The sequence below is a fragment of the Austrofundulus limnaeus genome, unplaced genomic scaffold, assembly GCF_001266775.1.
Source record: "Austrofundulus limnaeus strain Quisiro unplaced genomic scaffold, Austrofundulus_limnaeus-1.0 Scaffold1373, whole genome shotgun sequence".
In the NCBI taxonomy this organism is placed as follows: domain Eukaryota; kingdom Metazoa; phylum Chordata; class Actinopteri; order Cyprinodontiformes; family Rivulidae; genus Austrofundulus; species Austrofundulus limnaeus.
This window is the reverse complement of record NW_013953775.1, coordinates 32,154-48,761: the sequence shown is the minus strand read 5'-3', so window position 1 is coordinate 48,761 and position 16,608 is coordinate 32,154. Positions and strand designations below refer to the sequence as shown.

Here is a 16,608-nt window from a genome sequence, read left to right as displayed (position 1 = left end):
GGATAGAACAGGTGGAATTTACGCAGCTCATTTACGCACGTTTCCAGAAGATAGAAGAGTTTGTTGAATCTGACGTGACATGTTCGTACGAACACTTTGTACGAACAAAAGTAAGAGAAATTTAGGAGAAGAATACGAACATGTTCTTGCATGAGGCCCAATAACTTTAATGTAATAGATATCTGCATCCATTGGATGTTGTGTTTGGAATCACCTGCTTCGTTTTAAGGTGGCAAAACAAATTGTATTTATTCCTTTCTACACACTTTGCAGATTATTTTTCCTGCACTCCACGTGTTTAATTTGTGCGTGCTCCGGCGGGGTGCCAATCATCCCGTTTATGCTTTACTTTTTTTTTTTTGGAAAGACAGTCTGACTGTCAGCCTTTCCCACAGCGCTTCTCCGCTGTACAAGGAGACAGTAGAGGCTGAGTTATAGTTTCGCTTTGGAATGCGTGCAGAGTGGGCGCGGAGTGCGTGCGCATTCGGCCGTGCGTCATCGCGCTATGACCGCAGGAGAAACGAGGTCCAGACTCAGAGCTTTTGTGTGTCCTGGAGCACTACTTCACCTGCACTGACAGTCGCCTCGCTGCATCATATGCCGCGGCGCGCGCTCCTCCCGCAGCAGGCAGTGTGGTCGGTCGGCATCCGACCGGTGGACGCGCCGTCATGTAAATATATAAACAGTTCGGCGTTCATTTTCACACACCCGAACCAGGTCCGGATATGTTTTTTCCCCCTCTTCATTTGCGCTCTCAGCCTCGCTGCTTCCCGCTTCCTCTGTTTTGACTCCAGCTGGTTACATCATCAAAAACAATTGCGCGGTTGGCCGGTAGACTACAGATCTCTATCATAGGACAAATTTATATWGTTTCTACCGTATATCGTTTATATCGCGCATTACTGCGTATTCGAACGCAGATCCACTGAGAAACTTGCTGTTTCAGCAACATTTAATTTAAAAGCTGTACTTTTCAGGTTAAACAAATGCTCATAATTAATTTAAATAAATTGCAAGATAAAAAGGGCATGGACATTTCTCTTTTTTGTATCGAAACAATATCGAACCATGAGACTAAAGTACTGAACCAAACCGAATCGTGAATTTTCAGTATCGTTGCACTCCTACTAATTACCATTACCGTGCATGTGTGTCAAGGACAGAAAGGCAGACGTGGCAGTGGAAGGTTCTGCAGCAGTTTGGAGAGAAAAACAAAGTTAGATTAGAAAACAAAATGATGCATCAACTATTAAATTAGTCGACGATTTTAATAGTCGACAACAATCATGACTAGTCGACTAATCGTGTCATCCCTGTTTTGGATTTTCTACTTGGAGCTGGGCATGCAAATTAAAGCCGAAGTTCTGGTGTTCACGGGTCATTGTTTGACAATGCTGATGGGTTTAGCATCATTAGAAATCATAAGCAAACTCAAAATTGCTTCAGCTGTGGGCCGTGCTGTGTGTTTGTTCTGCTTCTTTTATAGAAAGCCAATTAAGATGCAAATATTGATGTAGGCCTGRCATGATAGCTAATTTTGCTGTACTATAAATTGTCTGGAGACCATTAAGGATATGTACCCCCTCAAACCTGGAAGTTTATGAAATTTACGTACGTTAAAAAAATGTTACGAACTGATCTGGACCAGAGATTYGGAAAACAACACYCAACATCTTCTGAAGCTGTAAAATTGCTACCCCACTTCCTTTATCCAGGCCAGCACAATTTATTCTCGATGCGTCTTCCTCTGGCTTCATAAAATAATTGTGGTCACCCAGACACTGCTTACAAAGTTTACGGAAATTTGCGAAATTTATGCAGAGTAAGAAAAGACAAAAAAAAAAAAAAAAAAAAAAAAAAAAAAAAAAAACACTTGATGAACCCAAGGTTTGGCAATGTGCCCTGAGGGCATTTTGAGGCGTCGTCGGAAAACCAAAGACACTCCTTTAGCTAAATGTCTGTTCACGGGGCTCGWATGCTACAAAGGTTATGAGACCGTGCTCCTGGCAAATACCTCGCTTGAGTTCACTCCTCCCTACACTAAGGAGTAGAACAGAAGGAGACTCAAAGAAAACAAACAAGCAGGCAAATGAAAATAATCATCTATCAATTATCATTTTAATTTAAAGATCTCCTTTTAATTTATCATCCGATTAATTGATTTATTACTTATCGTGACAGGCCTGTATTAATAAGTTGAATATCATCAGTGTTATAYTTGGTGGATTGATAAACTCAGTTACTGATGTATTTTTAATGTCGAAACGTAAAGACTAGAAAGAGTAATTTAACGTTTTGTTAAATAACTTTTCCTTTTTAGAGTTTAAGTTTATACATGTTTAATTTTGAAAGCTCTATCCTAAATCAAAAATTACACATATCACCCATCCTGTAGAGCTATATATCTTGTAGTTTTTGGTGTTAGATAAGCTAGTATGTCACTGTTGGAGACCAGTTGGTTACTTAAAATTGTGAGAAAGTAGCTTTTTTTTGTTTGCTGTATCACTGAAGATTTATTCTTCTTCTGCTGCCTTTCATTTTATTTGATTTTATTTTGATTGCACGTTTTTCGTTCTTTGTTGTATATATAATGTAATTATTACAAATAAAATGAATAAATTTCTAAATACAATAATAAAAAAAATTATGGGCAACTGAAACCAAACAACTAGCAAATCGTAAACAGGGCCAGTTTTCAACATCYTGTCCTATTTTTGTGTGCACGGCTTTCAAAACTGTATTTTAGACTGTGCGCATTATTTTGGTGCCCACATTGTACACACATCGACCCTCTTTGTTCCCACCTTGGCAGCTGCTTTAAGATTTAATCTAGAGTACACTTTTGAAATGAAGGCAGGCAATTTTAAACCATTTTATTGACAACTATTATTTATCCTTAGTGTAGATTTTAGACCTGGAGGGTAGYGTGTTCTTCACGATGTTCAAACCATACAAGCTAAATTAGTTATACTCAAGTGTTGGTCTTTAAAACTATCCAATATCTCTTTTTTTGAATGTGACGTATATTGTTGATCTTTTTCCTGAAACATTTTCTTTAGTATTGTTTGCAGTTCTCTAAGGTGATTTTCATTTAGATGCGGTGAGGAAATTATTTAAACCTTTGCATATTCACAAAACACCGCTCCCACAATGACTGGGCATGAGTGTGGGAAAGTATAACAATCTTCTCACCAGGAGCCCATGTTATGTAAGAAAATCAGATTGAGGGGATAAAAAAAAAACGACTACAACATTCCATCAAGGTGTGTAAGGAGATATAAGTGGAAGGTGTGTCTTTAAGATAAACACCTGTAAGACTACGGACCATTTACACGCCCTCATTCTAATGTGGGCATCTATTCTTCATGTTAGAAACATTTTATAATTTGTTCTGAGATGCAGTGATTAAAAAAATGACTTGTATATCCTCTGTAGTTCCCTCTTACTGCTCCACAAACCTTTATTTAGTGTTTTTACAGTTTTAGGCTGCTTTCTCATAGTTCCTTTCATTATGTAAATACATAAAAATATCACATGATTATGTCATATTTATCAAGCATTTTCCATTAGGTCACTGTTTGTAACTATTTTATACATGTGGGTTAAAAAAAGGTGTTTAAATATATGTCGTCAAAATACACCATTTGTCTGTTTTTGGTTAAGAAATGTAATTTTTCGAACACAGTTTCTCCATTGAATTATTATTTCAGGGTTAACTCACTCATCAGATGGCCGAACTAGTGAAGCAACCTTAGCGAAGACAAAAATATATAATTGTGATAGTTTTGCAGTAGGGGTGCAACGATACAGAAAATTCACGATTTGGTTCGGTTCGATACTTAAATCTCACGGTTCAATATTTTTTCGATACAAAAAAGAGAAATTTCCATGCCCTTTTGAACTTGTAATTTATTTAAATTAAGTATGAACATTTGTTTAATTTAAATGTTGCTAAAACAGCAAGTTTCTCAGTGGATCTGCATTAGAAAATGCAGCCTAGGTGGAATAGTCGAACACAGATCCACTGAACCTTCAACACAGAGCATCTTCAGAAGACAAGTTGATAAAATAAATTTAAAAAAATCTGTGTTTGATACAAGTGTGTATTGGACCTAAAGCACTGTATTGAGCAGTTTGAWATGGGTACATGTATTATTGCAGCCCTATTTTATTGAGCTCAAATTTGATGTTAGTAGCTGAGAGTCTTTCGCAATATTGTGAGATCGCCTTTAATGTCCAGGTTAGACCGAAACAGCTACAACTCTCATTTCTCTACCTCAGACCATTAGAGCACAGTCTAAATCGCAMGCAATAAGCATTCCTTAAAGAACAATTATGTCTTTATTTTAAAAGGTTATTTTTTTGCTTGAAATGCCTAATCCTGGTAACAAGAAAACAGACGTTAGTTCTGATTATTTCTGAACCATTTATGGGGGTGTAATTTGCATAAAAATTTCAGCACACTTTTTTTTTTCTTTTACCACATTATTCCTAAAAAAGGCTGTTGGTGTTATCCTTTTCTTCCAGGGTAGCGTTAGCTGTTTTGTGTAAATGTGCTCGTTTTTTTTTTTCTCAACAGCGTTTGGATTCTCCGCAGCATTATGTAATCTCTGACGTTCCACTTCCCTCTCGAAAGGCAGAGGTTTTTGGCAGACGGGTGTCTCACATCGGGGGTGTTGGTTTCGGCCTGTGGTTGCAGCGCTAATGACAGCAGTTTGTAAGGGTTAAGCYGTTGGGAGTTTCTAGTTTCTGTCTGATGTCACAATAGAGATATTTTCGAGGCATTTCTGTTCTGTGAGAGGGTGTGTGTGTGTGTGTGTTTTTTTTTTCATTAATGTGTGATATCATGGGCAGCCAGTGAAATCTCACAGTATCTTGGTGTCTTCTAGCAGTCTGCATGACACCTTTCAGGATTTGGCTGCTGCAAGTGCTTTAATGGCTGGATGATGCAACTCCCCTTTCCTCTCTCTGCCAAGCAGCTGAGATGTGTGCGCCTCTTTTTAAGCATGTGAGAGAAAGGCAACAGGAGGTGGGGTGGGTGTCGCTGAATGAAGCTTAGCCTGGATGTTTGCACGGCGGGGTGGGCGGTCGCTAGGCAATGGCCATGTGTTTGTTTTATTTTTAGAGAAAATCACTGCTGGTGAATGCTACAGATTTATTTTCTCACACAGACACAAGTGAAAACATTCGAACATAAAAAAAAAGAGGCAACCTCAAAGAAATGGCGAGAAATGCTTTACTGGTTTTGTCATGTTGCAGGAAAGTAAGAAGGTAAAAAAAGTGAATGGTCTGTCCTTGCCGTCTCACGCCGGTCGTGAAATCTGAACCAGCCCGGCGTATTTATAGAGCGTTGTTTTCACGCGCGAGGACTGTGACACTGCACACATGCGCAGAGCAGACACAAACACACACACACACCTTCCCTCAGAAACCAGGCGTTGCATGTAACAGCCTTTTTTGGGCACATGCTTGTCATGACGCATGCATACTCGTGGGAAGTAAAGCTTAAATAAAACTTATATTTTTGAGTGTTTTTTTTTATTCCTTTTAATTTTTTGCAGCATCAATATTTATACAAATGGTCAATGTTTTGGAGGCAGTTGAATGTGTATATGAGACAGAAGGGTTAAATGGTCAAAAAAAAAAGAAAATACAAAAATTATATATAAGATATATAAAAAAATGTGGATGTTTTTGTGTCACTTCTTTTCTTACTGTTTAGATTTCCAGTCTCAATTTGTGGGCATTACATTACCTGATTTTTTTTTTTTTTACAAATGACTTCTGATTCGCATTTCCATAAAATTGTTTTTTAGATACCTTTTATTTGGAGTCAGTCTTTTCCAAAAAAAGCTTGTCAGTAAACAGAACACTTAATTAGAATAGTGATGAAATTGAACATTTTTATTACCTACATTTGCTTTACTGATCAGTAAGAATGAGCCACTGATTCATAACAGTTGTACTTAAACCTACTGATACCAATGTTTTTTACTTGAACTGTGTATTTTCAGTCATTAACTTTGAGTTAATGTATATAGTTTACAGTATATTTGTGAATATACTGTAATACTGTATATATTTCACAATGTTTTTTTAGTATGGTACATTATGATACTGTATACTTCATACAGCAGGGCTGGCCCGTGAGTGACCAAAGTTCGGCCCGCCAATTGGTTCATTCATCTCTTCGGCCCAAACATCTGGTTTTCTACTTCAATAATTATAAGTTCTTTTAGTTAAACATAGATATGTTTGATACCTACAGAAACGTCAGAATCTTGACTAGAAGCTGGTAAAAATCATTTCTATGCACACTCAAGACATTTAAAATCACAAGCAGTTAAAGATAAAACTAAGAAAATGAAAATAAAATTGGTTTGAAAATTTGGCAAGTCAGAGATGTCAAAATAATATTTGTGTTAAATATGAGGCATAATGTGTTCTTTTTGTTTTTGATATTGTTTAATTATCACTACTTTTATAGGGTTCTGTATGTTGTATTCACGATAAAATACAGCAAAAAAATTTTCAAAGGTAACAGATCTTTGTAATTTTTAGTTTATTTGCATAACGACTTTAATTGCTGGATGTTCGGCCCCTGAGCTGTTGACCTGCAGTAACTGTGGCCCCCGGAACAATTTAGTTGAATAGCCCTGTCATAGAGTTATATTTATACCAAATCTTGCCAAACAATACTCTTTATATTTTACATTGCATACATTCTGTTCATACCAAATCACTGCCTATTTATCCATAAATGTGCTTATTTTGTTTACCATTTTGTTTTAGTGTACTTATTTTTCATCCTCCTTAATCTACTCGAACGTTTGCAGCTGTAATAACTGTAATTTCTTTCAAGTATCAAAAAAGTATTCTGATTTTGGCTTTCTAAATTTGTTTAAAATCTAAAAAACATTTTAGCATTCCATGCTTAAGTTAGTTGTATTTTACAAAAATGTAAAAAATGTCCCATTGGCTGACATCCTCCTCTGATTTGATCACATTTGCTCTGTTTGTATTTAGGGCACAGCAGTGTGACTTGGTAAAATACTGTTTCTTTGTTGATGATCGTGAGATGTTAAGTTACAATGTCTCTTCTCTTCTCATCTCTTCTGATCTCCAGTTGTAGGCAGCAATGGGTGCATTCCTGGACAAGCCGAAGACAGAGAAGCATAGTGCCCATGGTGATGGTAACGGGCTACGCTATGGCCTGAGCTCCATGCAGGGCTGGCGGGTGGAAATGGAGGACGCCCACACAGCTGTGGTGGGCCTCCCCCATGGACTCACTGACTGGTCATTCTTTGCTGTCTATGACGGCCATGCAGGCTCCCGAGTGGCCAACTACTGCTCTGGGCACCTGCTGGAACACATCTTGTCAGGAGGAGCTGAGTTCGGTTCCGGGCCCAGCTCTGTGGAGGGTGTTAAGGACGGGATCCGCTCGGGCTTCCTGAACATTGACGAGTACATGCGCAACTTTGCCGACCTGCGGCAGGGCCTGGACCGCAGCGGCTCGACAGCCGTGTGCGTGTTGCTCAGCCCGACTCACCTCTACTTCATTAACTGCGGCGACTCGCGGGCCGTGCTGTGTCGAGACAGCAAGGTGGGGTTCTCCACCCAGGACCACAAGCCCTGCAACCCTCGTGAAAAGGAGCGCATCCAGAATGCCGGCGGTTCAGTCATGATCCAAAGGGTAAACGGCTCCCTGGCCGTGTCACGGGCCCTCGGGGACTACGACTACAAATGTGTGGATGGTAAGGGCCCCACGGAGCAGTTGGTGAGCCCTGAGCCCGAGGTTTGCGTGTTGGAGAGGGTAGTCGAAGACGAGTTTGTGGTTCTAGCGTGTGACGGAATCTGGGATGTCATGTCCAACGAAGAGCTGTGTGAGTTTGTCCGCTCACGGCTGCAGGTTTGTGACGACCTGGAGAAGGTCTGTAACTCAGTGGTGGACACCTGTCTTCACAAGGTAAGTTCTCTTTCCATGTGTAATATACATTTTGAACCAAAGTTTACACAAAATGCCATTTTCTTTAGTTTGACATTTATTTTACAGTAGCTGCATTTCCATTGCAAATGTGCGCAAAATTTTGTTGATATTCTGTTAATGTCAAAAAACAGTTTCGCAACTGCAGTGTTTCCATTAAGTAAGAAATGCTATTAAGTCACGTTTGAATACGTTTGTTCTCGCAATAAGACATTACAAACATATTATTTTATTACAAACACATAGCATATTGCTACCACGACACTAGCGCTCATCATCAGAGGAGACGTCGGCGTCTATTATTGAGGCTTTCCAGCGACAAGCCCCTACTTGAGAACGGCTACGTATGCTGTGTTTTTGTGAAATTGTAGTTGGTGAGTTTACTACTTTATTTTACTACTTCTGTGATATTACTACTACTTCTACTTCCTGTTATCTTCTTCGTCGTCGTCTTTTTCGCCAGTAGGAACAGCCGGTTGATCACTTGACTCCCGTGATGCGAAAAAAGTGTTTCCATTGCAGTTTTGCGAAAAACACCAATTTCCAAATGGCCGAAATACCACCTCATCCTAGCACAAAAACATTTTGTGGAAAAACATATTTTTTCGAAATTAACGTGTTTCCATTGAGCAAATTTATTTTCGAAATTCTAATTTGTGCATTTTCATGGTCAATGGAAACGCAGCTAATGATAGAGTACCACAAAACTTGCAGGTTAGCATCTTTAACACAAAACTTTATATTTTTTTAGTTGCATCTCAGAAAGAGCTGTTTTGCAAACACAAAAATCACCTGACTGACAATGTTAAGCACGTTTTTCAATTTGTCATTATAGTAAAGGAATAAAATACAAAAAAATCTAATTAGATATTTTTTTAGCACTTTTAATAATAAATGAACTATATCAGAGTAAACAAACAAATTACACATCTAAGTTGGTTTAATAAAAATATGTCAATGAAAGGTCAGGTAAAAATTGTAATCTTTGCTTTAAATTTTGTTTTGGACTTCCCAAGCACTGTGTTCAAGCATCAAACATGAATCACTCACTTCATTCACTGGTCCTCATTGTGGATTTTTGTTTTCTGTGTGTTTTTTCATTTTGTTTTGGTGATACTGCCAAGAACGGGCGCACGCACAGCAGACAAGTTATTTTTAACTTCACTGGATGGGTTATCTCAAGTAAAAGCTACAGGGGATCATAAATCGTCTCTGCTGTCATGGTCTTTTGTGATGTATGTGTCCCTAGACACTTACAGGAAGTTACTAGGACCACATTGACTTCTTCAGTGTAGCGAGAGAGGATGACGGTTTATTTTGCTGAAGGCCTGGAGTCTATCTTATGTCACTGTGTGTCTTATTAAAGATATCTAATAAGATGTCCTGGGTCATTCAGCGGCCACCAGGCAGAAAATAAGCAGCTACCGTGTTTAATGCTGGTAAACGTTAGGTGTATTTATAATGGAGAGCTGCAAGAATTAGTCAAGATTTCTACGGTCAACGTCAAGATCAAAATTAGTAACYAGGATTTCTTGTTCGTTTAAATATTGCGTAATTGTGGTCACTAGTTATCGAACATCATTAGGTCAACATGTTTCCCAGCAGCTGAACTCAACATTTTATATGCATGTAATGCTGACTTGTACAGCTCGAAACATGCCACAGCCTGGTATGGATTAAATTTCGGCTTTCAGGGAGGGGTAGCGGCATGCCACTGCGAAGAAAAGTCATGCTGAATTTGTTAGACAAGACTAAACTATAACAACGTTGCAAAGCAGGGTGCAAAGTTCTTGTTTTCAGAACTTGTGAAACACCATAATCATAAGACTGAACTAATGGCACACTTTCAGACTGTATTTCACACACAAGCTGAAGAACATCTCAGTGGAAAAAACTGCTCGAGATAGCCGCAAGTTCTTCTTACCGTAGTTTTCTTGGAGTTTAAAGTTAAAGATGACAAAAAGGAAAGCTTAACTCTTAGTCAACATAAATTAACCAGCAGCTATCCATTACCACATACACCGTCTGGTGTTCTGAGCAGCTGAATATCAACAGAAGAAATCAACAAATACTGTAAATGTCGAAGAACAAGAAACATTCTGTCTTAAATTCTTTGTGTCTTCTAGACTCTGTAAACCAAAACACTGATAGTAACACACTGGTTTAAGAAGTATAGTCTATTTAGTTTTTATGTTCTTGCATTGTACAGTGAGTGATGCCTGTGTGTGTGTGTGTGTTCTTTGTGCAGGGGAGCAGGGACAACATGAGCGTGGTGTTGGTGTGTTTGCCAGGAGCTCCCAAAATCTCAGAAGAGGCCGTGAAGAAGGAAGAAGAGTTGGATAAAAATCTAGAAACTCGCGTTGAGGGTCAGCAAATTTTTTAATATTCTCATTCATCTGTAAAGTTTTCAGTTTCTTTAGATAAAAGGTGTCACCTGAATTTTCTAACTCAGTGTGCAGTAAATGATAATATTACCACGCTGTGATGTAACTGTWCCTCTCTACTTGCATTTGCTTGTAGAGCTTCTAGGAAACTGTGGAGAGGCAGGAGTCCCTGACCTGGTGTCTGTTCTAAGGACCATTGCCTCAGAGAACATCCCTAACCTTCCACCTGGTGGAGGCCTGGCCAGCAAGTAAATATACCAAAAACTGTATTATTTACACTCATACCAGTCATATAATAAAAGCATATTTTCTTCAAGGAATGCCTATTTTGAAACAATGTGTAATGGGAATGACTCTCAGCTAATACCACATAAAATTTAAGCTCAAAATCTGTAGTATAAAGGTATTGTGTTTGCTAAGGTCAGTTAGCTGTGGTAACCATTTTGAATGAGTTTAAATTGAGAAGTTTATCCGTTGTAGATGTACATCCGATCATTACTTTCTGACAGTTTTATCAAAATGCATTCAGTGGTTTTATGATTATTTTGTTGTGTAGCTTCAAATATATCCTGAAGTTGTTTTATTTTAAAGAATACATACATTTTTATTTATTGTAATAAAGTAACTTTCTTCTTTAATTTCACAAAATGACCTCGTTTCTAAATGTGCGAAGTCTAAAATGTCAGTTGTACCTTTTACAGAGTCCTAGATTTCAAAATTGTTATTTTTTATATGTTTTAAATAATATTAATGGCTATGTTTACATGTGCAAAATTCTTCAATTGGATTGAAATTTATTCATATTAAATAATCCAAATTTAATGTTTATATGGACACAAAATTAATTAAAAAAAGTTATACATCCAAGATGAACATAAAAATAATGTTCTGTGTCTTCTGAGCGCCTAGAATGGACCCACACCAGGTTTTAATAATGTTGGAGACACTTTCCACCATCAAGGCGTTTGAATATTTTGAGCTTTTTCAAAGTTTCCAATAGAAATGTATCGCTAACCTACCAGTTTTGCTTCCCCGACATATTAGCATCTAGCTATTTCCATCTAGCAGGTGGACAAATGTCAGGTGGAGGGCGRACAGTCAGGACAGTTTTCCACAGCCAGAGTAAAATGATCAGAAGTGTTTAAATGCACGCCGTTCACATTACCAATCAGCATAAACCACCCCTCTCAGATTATAATTTCATTCTGATCAAGCTCAACCAGATCAGAATATTCAGATTGGGGCGTTTTTATTCTGATTGACTGTTTATTTCTATTACTTATGTCAATGTAAACATAGCAAGTATTCATGCCTTGTGTAGGGCTGCACCAATTAATCGATTAATCGACAACTAATCGATTATTAAAATAATCGATGACTAATTTAATAATCGATTAATCGTTTRCTTTTTTTGTTCTTTGTTTTTCCTCTCCAAACTGCTTTGACACCTTCAACTGCCACATCTGCCTTTTTGTCCTTGGCGCACATGCACAGTAGTGGTAACTGGGGTAGGCCGTGGACGTCACAAGTAGGGCTGCACCGATTAGTTGAAATAATCAATGACGTCGATTATGTAAATTTGTCGACGCAGATTTTTTATTATCGATTCACTGTATTACATAACCACCACGTGAATGTTCATGCAATTCCATTTCGGTACCTAAAAGCATCATTGCGACCGTATTGGCATAAGAGTGGTGAGTTTTTCATGAAAATATTACAGTTACAAGTACAATAATATTACAATTACAGAAAATATTACAATATTAAAGAACTGTTCTTGTTAATTTGATGAAAACATTTCAAATTTCCAGTGCACTCACATCAGAATAACTTATAGATTTGCTGTTAGAATAATCGATTAATCGAAAAAATAATCGTTAGATTAATCGATTAGAAAATAATCGTTTGGTACAGCACTAGTCTTGTCTAAAAGCTATTTAAAGATGCCATGTTAGGCTTGTGAATTTGCTTTGTTCCCTTTTTGTCACATTTCCTCAATTTTCAAAAGGTGACTGAGCAAGAGTCAGCAGATTCACTGATAAAAAGAATAATTTAGTCATTCTGAGCGGAGGATATTTGTAGCCTGATCAAATCTTTTAGAGCTTTCTGAATCCAGAGATTCAGTTTTTTTTTCTTCTTTTTTTTGTGTGCATCATGTGCTTTAGTTGGAATAAGCTTTCAATCAAACATGAATCAACAGAATTCGGGTTATATTCATGTTCTCTTGTGTTTGCAGACGGAGCGTGATAGAGGCAGTGTACAACAGGCTGAACCCTCACAGAGAAGAGGAAGGGGTGAGTTTAACTTTCTGTGGACCGTCACTTGTTCTCTSTCCCCCTTCGGCACGATCTCAGCATCAAAAGTTACTCAAACAAGAACACCTTATTTACATTTACATACAGTAATTCCACAGTTTCAGCTTATCCACAGTATTCCTGATTTCGCGCCACTACCCATAATTCACAGTGGAAGCATTGTTCTCTTTTTCCGGTTGCGGTGTTGTTTATAATTAGGGGCATAGACCTTCGCCTTTTATCAAAGCATTTTTCATTTAAATTTGGCGTAGATGGCCACATATCGGAGGTGTTATACTGTAAGGATGTTTTAAAAAGCGGCGAGGACAATTCTTTATCAGTGGCTCAGCCGTCACTGCTCACGGACTGATGAAGCTATGTCCCGATGTTGGCTAATAGCTACCACTGACATCAACTACCTCGTCTTTCCCCGAAGACACACACATGCAAAATCATAAATGTCAACCGTTCTGGAAGTAAAATGTTCATAAGCCCCTCATAATTGTAATACCATATTTATTCAAGTGTAATACATAAAATTAAATCCATAAAATCATCCATAAAGTTGGGGGGGGGGGTAGTACTATGCTCAGTTAAATATTTTTACTTATGTATTTTAACTGAAATATCGGCTTCATTCACAAAATGCCGGAAATGAGACCACGTTGTAAAAAGCAGTTGAAACAAGCTTACCTGTGACACTCCTCCATGCTTCAGAGCGAGATAACAGATCCAGGCAGGTGACATGATGTGAAAAAAGGGGGGAAAAAGTATTCCTGCACCTTAGTAATGATAGTGAACTAATGACATTAGRGTGTGACTGGGCCGCTCCTCYAACAACAACAAACACATGTTCGTCAGTAATGATGGCCATCTACCTGTGTTATGAAAAAGTTTTTATCCCTGAAAAAAACGTTTCCCCACCAGAGGGGGCGCTCGTGAGTAGGAAGTAATCTGCTTTTCCCCTAGAAGATGGTCCAAATCTCAAGTGAAGTCTCTGACTTTTGTGTTGGCTCATCCTGGTGGACTATGTGTAAAATGCCAGAATTCATATGATGCTGCTACAGCTGATATATATTTGTTGTCAAAATACCTTTTAGTACATATGTTGTTAAAATAAAATGAACAGACCAATGATCATTTCACTGATATGTATAAAGACTGCAAAGCCGGAAAAATCTTGAAGTCTGTATGAAATTGGAGGTAGTTTGAGGATTAAATTTTTTATGCTTTTTAAGCTCAAAAAAGGGCGGGTTGTATTATACATGAGATCGTATTATACACGAATAAATACGGTAATATTGTAAAAGTATTGTGAATAGACGGTTTCTCCCCCTTATTCTAAACATAAAATTCACTGGGTGCTAGTTCGTTAGTAACTTTTAGAGATGAACTGGGTTTCCTAGAGCTGCAGTCATTTTAAATAAATGTTAAACAAAAATAAATAAACTGACTCTAATAACTTTTTAAGCATATTTTTTATTTAAACAAACCGGACACTTTTATAGCCCCTGGGCGCTGTTAAGCTCGTCTTTTAAACATGCCATGATGTAAACAAAATATTATAGCACATAGTTGAGGATTGTTTATTATTCTGAGCTTATTCAGAATTGAGACAGTTAAATTAAGCCGTATATGTAGTTTTGCCAGCATGCAGCTACTAACCATAGGCAAAATATTTCTTTAAAATTAAGATTAGTTGCAAATAACATGCTAACAGTAGTTAGTGCTGATGCTAACACCATTCACCGTAGGCTTTCATTCAGTAAAAGCAAAGAACTACATGATTAAATAGCTACAGGGGAAACAACATTTAGAGTTTAACTCACCAGGTACAGATTCAGGGTTTTAGTTGATATTGCTGGAAGCTGTCTGACTCACAGTGGTTCAGACTAGATGCCTTCAGTAACCAGCCTTAGCTCTGGATGGAAGTGAATATGATATCCATGGGAATTTTTGTCGATAAAATGAAAAAAGCAAGCAAACTCTCTTTGGTGGGTTATTCAGATTTAAAGCTGCCAGCCGTGTTAGTTTACCATCCTTCTTCGTCGGCATAAAGTGCAGTTTGTAGGACGCTATGCCACTACATCAAGTTCCAGCCAAAATGTTTATAAAGCATTTCTCAGTTTTCTTCAGTTGTTGTGGCAGCCGACAAATACACAAGATGAACACGAACTCATGATTGAACTGCTCAAGCTGCCAGTTAAAGCAAAAACAAACTAAATTTGTTGTTATCATAACTATCCGAATGAATGAATTTCTTGCGCACCGGAAAAAGCGAACAGTGGGTGAGGGCTGTGGCTAGTGACTGTCATGGCAGCCTACGTAAGCTTCTCAGGAAACTAGTGGATACACAGCTGATTGAATCTTTGCACCATTAAAAGCAATACTGTTGTTTTTTTAGATGCAGTGAAATGTGCTATTACTCATACAGTTTAGGCAGAAACATGATAATTTATTGCACTAAATGAGTTGCTACAGAGACGCTGTTGTTCATGCCTGCAGGGGATGGTTATCGTTGTATGGTACCAGCTTGTTTTGGCTTTATGGTGCCAACRACGATTATAAATGAAAAAAATATATACAGAGCGTGTTGTGGCTCAGAACACACCTGGCCTCCAATCTTCTGGAATCACATGGCACTGATGGAAAAACAGGTTCAATCTTGACATTTCTCTCATCAATTGACAGAGCCCAAACTTCTGTATTCTTTTGTTTTGCCTTTGCTTTTTTTAAATTTATTTTCTTTCTCTGGCTTGTCAGAGCTGTATTATTGGCAAATAAGGGACTTATTAAATTATAATGTTTTGGCTGATTATCGTTTGTGTAAGAGTGAGTGGAAATGATTATTTTTTTAACTGTGGAAGAGAGTAAAAGAAAGAAAAAGTAGCGTAATCTTAATTAAGTTGATGAAACTCAGAGGCTGGAGGCTCTTTGATGGAACAGTTCATTGAAATGGCCTCACAGACCAGTCCGTCTTGAAGCTCCTTCTGGCCMTTCATAAATCACAGATGAAGCTGGCCCAGTCACACCAATCCAGAACACTTCTCAGTCCAGGACTGAGGTGTTGTGTGAAAAATCCTTGAGATTCATGGTAATAAGATTTATTTATTGTTCAACTGAAATACACAGTAAGGCTGCGTTCCGTTTACATCGTATTCTGGGAACTGGTAAATGGTAGTGATGTCATTTCCCAACAAACCTTATGAAACTGCATTCCAGTTAGCCGACAGGCAATTGTATTGTTGCCGCTAACCTAGCTACAACACTGCTACAATGTAAATAATGACAAAAAGAGAGCTCTACTACGTATGTCATGCAAATAAACATTGATTTTAGCATGTACAATATTGCACTGAAAACAGACTACTTGTGCGAGTGATTAAACATGCACAAAAAATTAAGCAAGATAATTAATAGTAAAAATTACAGAGTTACCGTATTCATGTATAATACATAAAATTAAATCCATAAAATCATCCATAAAGTGGGGGGTAGTACTATATTCGGATAAATATTTTTACTGAAGTATTTTAACTGAAATATCGACTTCATTCACAAAATACCTGAGTCCGGAAATGAGACCATCGTAAAAAGCAGTACTCCGTTCTTCAGAGCGAGATGGTAACAGATCCAGGCAGGCGACATGATGTGAAAAAAGGGGGAAAAAAGCAGTCCTGCACCTAGTAATGACAACGAACTAATGACATTAGCGTGTGACCGGGACGATGTTCGTCTGTAATTGCTGCCGTCTACCGGTGTTCTGAAAACGTTTGTATCCCTGAAAAAAGTTTCCCCATTAGAGAGGGCACTCACGAGTAGTAAGTAATCTGCTTTTCCCCCAGAAGATGGCCCAAATCTCATGTGAAGTCTCTGACTTTTGTGTTGGCTCATCCTGGTGGACTATGGCTGTGTCCAAAACGACAGGCCGGGTCCTCCGGAG

At 38.1% G+C, this 16,608-nt stretch overlaps 1 protein-coding gene across 1 annotated transcript in view; it reads left to right on the top strand.

Annotated features, from left to right (window-relative positions):
- The window catches only part of LOC106535158 (protein phosphatase 1B), a gene marked incomplete in the record, with an annotated part of 21,920 nt that overhangs the window by 2,408 nt on the left and 2,904 nt on the right, over window positions 1–16,608 (top strand). Inside the window, 4 exon segments of the mRNA XM_014032092.1 lie at window positions 7,127–7,966; window positions 10,233–10,350; window positions 10,505–10,616; window positions 12,608–12,666. Of these exon segments, the coding sequence (XP_013887546.1) occupies window positions 7,139–7,966; window positions 10,233–10,350; window positions 10,505–10,616; window positions 12,608–12,666 (1,117 nt within the window).